The sequence below is a fragment of the Montipora foliosa genome, chromosome 12, assembly GCF_036669935.1.
Source record: "Montipora foliosa isolate CH-2021 chromosome 12, ASM3666993v2, whole genome shotgun sequence".
Taxonomy (NCBI): Eukaryota; Metazoa; Cnidaria; class Anthozoa; order Scleractinia; family Acroporidae; genus Montipora; species Montipora foliosa.
The window spans coordinates 37048638-37055022 of NC_090880.1; the positions used below are offsets into that span (position 1 = coordinate 37048638).

The window sequence follows — 6385 nt, forward strand, 5'->3', positions numbered from 1 at the left end:
TGACAGCAAGTCGTATATTTTTAGGTCTCCCATCCAGATACTAACCCTGCCGGATAAGGCGTGACTTCAGTGAACCTTTGTCGTGGAAAGCTGTCAGACGCTCAGAGTGCACGCTAAACTTGCTTTAAAAAAGAAGTTGAAGCGAACTTCATGTCAGCCTCGAAGCCAATGTTTCTAGATTCCCTTTTATTTTCTTCAATCTTTCTGCGTCTAGTATGTTAATAGTAACTACATGTCTTTTCAGGGGGCTATTTACCCAAGACATACTGATTTACGATACCAAAACAATATCTTGTACTGTTTGGGCTTCATATATATCACGCAAAGACAACTTGAATCTCCTGGAAAACAAAACGCAGCTCAGTTGACAGTTATGGAATAACGCACGGTGTCGAGTTACTGGACTACCACACGTACGCAATGCGTGCCTATTTATCTCCATTCTTGCCCTGCATGCCGAAGGTGGAACACTGGCGGAACACTGAGTAAACTTGAACTTAAAGTTGTCCAGTTTCGAAGTAGCTGGGGTCGTACTGAAGGCCGGTGAATTTGTGAAACGTGTGTCAAATTTGTGAGTTTGCGCAGAGGGGCCAAAAGTCTACGCTTCGTGGAACCAGCCGTAAACCTTGGCACTCACCACTAGGATCGTTCCCTCAGGGTACGAGAATGACACTTAATATGTTAACACAACATTCGTACATTACACATTAAGGCGCCAGAGTGAGCAGCCGTTTTAACGCAGCAAAAATGATGGTTCGCAGAATAATTTGGCAAGGATATTGTCTTTCTCACTTACTTGCACCATTGATTCCCCGGTATTGAACTTCACTTGGAAAGCTAATGTCATTTGTGATGTCTGGAATAGTCACACTGATTTGTTCACCGTTGATGGCGGTAAGACGCACGTGCAGTCGGACGGGAAGCTTACCTAGGCCCGAGCCGACGAAGAAGTTATCGGGCACGCGAGTCAAACAATGATATTTCCCGCGCACCAGAACCTCTATTCCAGCAGTGGGAATTCTACAAGTGAGAAAAAATGTGTGAAAAATACAAAAACTCTCCAGCGTCGCTTTCCTTTCCGAAGGCTAGGCAACTGCAGAGCGCACAGCTGCGCATCTAAATGATAAGAGCAGTAAAAATAATTGGTATTCATAACTGCATTGACAAGACGCAGTGAAACTATTACTTGGTGTTCCTGGCCTGTAGTTTAATATACCAAGGATTGCTGCCTTGAAAGCGCATCTGTATGTTGTCACTGGTCCCTGAAATCGTCGGACAGTTAATGGCGACGAAACTAATCTTCCACCTTCCGTCTCCGGGAACAAAAAGGTCCAATCCATCTGAAAGTAAACCACAGGCGGTGAATACAAATGGCGATCCAACTTAAAAGGGCTGTGTCGCGAAACTGTTCAAAGCATTGAAGTAAGGTTTAAACCTCTATCACTTAATCTTAATCGGAAAATACTTTCTTTATACTAATGCCTTAGATGATAAAATACCTCAGCTTGCTGATTTCATCACTCTTGCAAAAGATAAAATCGCCATAGAAAAATATATCGCAATCATGACGAATAATCCCTCTGCTTTTGTTAAAAAGTCGTCCAATTTCTTAACCTGAGTAATTTTCTTGATATCTTAAGTTAGTCAGTAAGTCAGTTCCCGTAGTTAGTAATTACATTGTATGTCTTGTTTGTCAGAGGAATTCTATTGTAGTATTTTGTGCGTCCCGTAATTAATATTACAGTATTGGTATTGTAAACCGCGTAAATACTTCATTGTAAACAGTGTAAATACCATGTTATAAGTAGTGACTATATTGCAATAACGTTAGTACTCTATTGTAAGTAGTATTAAAATCGTAAATAGTAGTATAGTAGTATTAGTATTGTAAATAGAGCAAGTAGTAAGTAGTGTTAGTAATGTAAGTAGTCCAAGCAAAATAAATTAAAATAGAACAAAAGAAAAATAAAAAAGGTTTCAACAGGAGCTCATGTGGGCTCCTAGTTTGAATAGAAAAGCAAATACAAAAGACAGGGATGGGCAAAATTGAAGAAGACTGAAGTTCATTGTAATTAGGGTTTTTGAAAACTGTTCAGCCTGGCAGTTTCTCACAGTTTATCTCTGTTGTTTATAACTTAAATGTTTGTTCGACAGACATTTTTCTGGGTTAACATCAACTTGCATAACAACAACAACAACAACAACAACAACAACAACAACTTTATTACATTTTTGCACATATTACCATATAAGGCTGGAACGTTACCAACCATATTACACCCCCCATATCAAGCCCCGACCAACCATATCAAGCCCCGACCAACCATATCAGGCCCCAGCAAACAGCAGGATTTCTCAGTCATATTTAACACTTTTTGGCCTCCGTACGGTCAGTAAAAGTCACGAACAGTTCGATGATGAACAAAATGAAAATGAATTCTTAATCCCAAAGCGGCTGTGTTTTATTTTTTATCATCATATCAGATATCAGCTCGCAACTTCGCTCGGCGTGACCTCTGCTCCGTAGCTAACGGTTGTCACGTCTGAAGATGCTACATGTGACAAGATGCATATTATTAAATTTCGCTACAGGAAATTGCATTCTGTGGAAACAATACACACAAAATGTAGCTTTTTAACCTTTCGCATTGTTACCGATGAGACTTAAAGTACAGACGACTGCACATTTAATAGTAATACCGATTTAGAGAACGACAGGAGGTAATTACGCAATTCTTTATTATTCCGATTTTGGTGCAATTCGTCATCCATCATGCGTTATTTCTGAGTCACAATTGGCATGTGGGACGCTTATATATATAAAGACGGAGGTCCTAGTCTTTATCTTGCTTAGAAACTCACTGGGACACAAGATTTTATTTTGCGTACTTGTAGTCTGTTTATTGTTGTAGTGGACGGATTTTCAAAAGGCGCTCAACTTCAGTTCAGAACTTCATGATTGACGAATGATCACATTCTTCAGGAAATTTACAACGACTGACCAGTAAATTTAAATGCTGGCCGTGTTATGTAAATGTAGGGTTGCTATGGTGTTTATTACTGCGTTAGATTATGTATAGTTTCTGAACACTATCTGTGATCCTAATTGGTTGCGTTTGGTGAGACTGCAAAGGTGCTCCTTGCAGATGAAACTAAGTTTATCATAAAACAGGGGCACCCAACGTCAATTTCGGAAAATATCTGTTCGGAAGACGATTTGAGATCTACAATTTTCGGAACCGTTGTTGTAAAATTTCTTGCTTGCCCACCTGTCCTAGTATTTTCCATCATAGAAAAAAATGGTATAATCGTCTATTTTAAACGGACTTTTACCCTAAAATGGACAACTAGAATTTTCGGGATCTCTTTTCTGGCTGAAATTTTCGACAAGATAAGTTTTGATCCCTATAATTTTCGAATGACTAGACTTTCAGCTAGGAAATCCGAACAGATGAAAAATTTTGAAGGGATAAAAAATATGCCGATATCTACCTTTTAAATACTATAATACCTTTAACATTCATGTTTAAGTGGTTTTGAACTATATTCTCGTTGGGTGCCCCTGATAAAAGCATAACTTGCCTACGTGGCACGGAAAATCACGACAAACATGTGCGTTGTCCTTTGTCCAACGACACAATGTTTTGGCTCATGTTTCTGCTTGTGAGACCCACAGCGATCCAAAATCCTCTGTGTATAACGTTTGGCTCTGTGAATGAGACACCGGCATCCAATGGGCCACATGAAAAAAAAATCGTGTGCATTATCTGTAGGATGCGATGCAAGGAGACGGGCAGTTTTCCTTTATCTGAGATAAAGATTTATTTCGGCAGGTGGTGTAGTTTACAGATGCTTAAAATCATTTAGATCTTGTGGCGTTGAATTTTGTAAAGAAAACTTTGATCGCGGACGTGCTATCTCCGACATCCAAATAACTGCACGTAATTTGATAATATGGACAGATTCAACAGCTAAGAAAAGAAAGCAAGAGAACCAGTTAACTTTTTGCCTCCAATACAAACATATTCACTCTACTAACCAATGTGACCTTTTCTTCAAATTTATTGGCTACAGCTAATAATATAGAGTTGGCGACAACTTGACAGACAACTACAAGAGGTTTCAGTTTTGCGAAGTGTCGTTGTATTTCAGACGTTCTCATGCAATCAGTGTTCCAATAAATAATGTCGACTATCAATGTAATGGAGGCACAGTTAGCCCTAACGGATAAGCAAAACTTAACGGTCATCATAAAAAAGGTTGTCGGGATGAGAAATGAACCCTGGTCCCTAACCCTTCCTGAGACTAGTGAATGTACTATTGTAGCCTGACATCATGTATATATCGGCAGCGAACGATCAGCTGGAATGGTGAAATCGATTTTATCCAGTACATTTACTAATTTAGTACACACCGATAAAGTCCTGTGCGTAATTGATATAAGTGATTAGAATCTGCATTATATTACGTGCACCAGCCGGTGACAGCTTTGCGAAATAAAGGCATGTTTATTGAGCTTGAACGTATCACGAACTAGTGATTATTCTGTGATCAAACTTCAATCGAAAGTTCCCCATTGTGCTTGCAGCTTTTTATACATTCCTCATTGACCGCGAATGACACCAATGCCTTTCAGATACCTTGAGTCGTAAAAAAATTACATCCATAACTGATGAGATGAACCCCTTAATTTATAAATCCCTTTGCAATGTGGATTGTCCCATGTATGGAGAGTGCATAAAAAATGCTAATTAAAGTTGACTTCCATGGTTACTAATTTTCCTTTCTATTTTTTTTTTTTAACGCAACACCTAAGAGTAAGAGCGGCTACGATAATTTACAATCTTGCATGACTGGTGCACGCCTAGAAAAGTGGTTTTTGCGAAATCGAAATGGGAACACCAAACACTGTAGAAAACAGATTAGTAATTTAAGCTCACAAAGGTCATCATTATGGTTATTTGCAAAATCCTGTATAGGGCCCGGGTCGCACTAGTGGACAAAATTGTTTTTGTTGTGACAAAATTTCAGACAAATATCTGTTTCCGGTAAAATTTATTTTGTTATGTTTAGGGACGCACGCAATTTGCATTCCTGTCATACACGCGTCAATGTGTACAAAAGAAAACTTTCCTACTCCCGCTAGAAGTGTGTCACGATATCACGCTATATTAAAGACAAGGTGCGGCTTTCGCTTTTGTTGGACTTTTATTGCTTTTAACTTGCATGCAGGCTAGCATGGCAAATGTGTAAAATCTGCACTGTATTTACAGACACGGACCCAGTGTGGAGAATTGGAACCTACTGAAAACCAAACGTGTTTCTTAAATGTGTTTTGACATGATATGATCTTTATCTTTCAACTCTCCCACTATTATTCTATTCGTTGCCATGGTAACGGCGAACAATACCAAATTCGTTACAAGTCGACGGCCATTTTTGAAAGTGTTTCATATAGCCTGTAAGGTCGGACCTTACAGATAGCCCTTACGCTTAAAACCTGTCCGTAAATCGTGCCTGGTGTATAAGATTTATGACGAAAACTGACTCTTTGACTTTCCAAGCAGAGACGCCTATATTAAAAAATGAATCGCATACAAAGCGTTTACCCTTTCGATTAGCTTAGATAACTCGTAAGGTCAAATTGTGACACTACAAACCTTGAAAATCTCGGAGGAGGCGGATTTGCCGCAAACCTTTTGTTTTTTAGATTTGAAACCAAAAAGTTTACATGTTGATAACTCTGAGCAAGTTTGACTTTTACACACGACAACATCTGCAATTGGCTTTTTGTAAAAAAGGTGTTGAAGGAAATTATATTATTTGTTGTTGTTGTTGCAGTGAAGGGAAACCCAGTTTTGTAGAGAACTAAAGTAGGGGATAAAACCTGCTGTAAGCCACGTGAATTTACAATTTCACATGGTAGATTTCAGTGGACCTGAAAGCTCGTAGATGCGGCCCCGATTGCTCGAATTATCAATTAACCACGGGTGGCGCAAACGCCGGTTAGTTTTAAGTATCGTGGTACAGTCTCGGAGCCTAGCTAGTTAACTTGCTAACAACTGCTTTAAAGGACGTGTTGCACAATCAGAGAAACAACGTGGCGGTCCATTTGCTTTGTGGTGGTGTGCAACCGAGGCACAAAAGAAGTGGTAAAGGAAATTTAAGTTTGCAAAAGCGACTCTCTGAGGCTCTCATTAAGTCACGCTACGGATTTCACGTAACTGCATTCAGTTCGTTGTTCAGTTCTTACCACATTTTCTTGCGCAGAAAAATTTGGCTTTCGATTCATTCCCGCAGCCGATTGTAAGTATTTACACCTCTGTCAAGTGCTCCAAGCCGCCGGGCACTTAAAGTAAAGAAACCATGTCGCGATGAATGGACA

The 6385-nt window shown here is 39.4% G+C and overlaps 1 protein-coding gene across 1 annotated transcript in view; it reads right to left on the reverse strand.

Annotated features, from left to right (window-relative positions):
- Positions 1-251: 251 nt before the first annotated feature.
- Positions 252-6385, reverse strand: part of LOC137978688 (uncharacterized) — a 12311-nt gene continuing 6177 nt past the window's right edge. Inside the window, exons 4-5 of the mRNA XM_068825704.1 lie at positions 1187-1340; positions 252-1020 (exon numbers count right to left, since the gene is read on the reverse strand). Of these exons, the coding sequence (XP_068681805.1) occupies positions 789-1020; positions 1187-1340 (386 nt within the window). The 3' untranslated portion in view covers positions 252-788. The remainder of the gene's footprint in view (positions 1021-1186; positions 1341-6385) is intronic.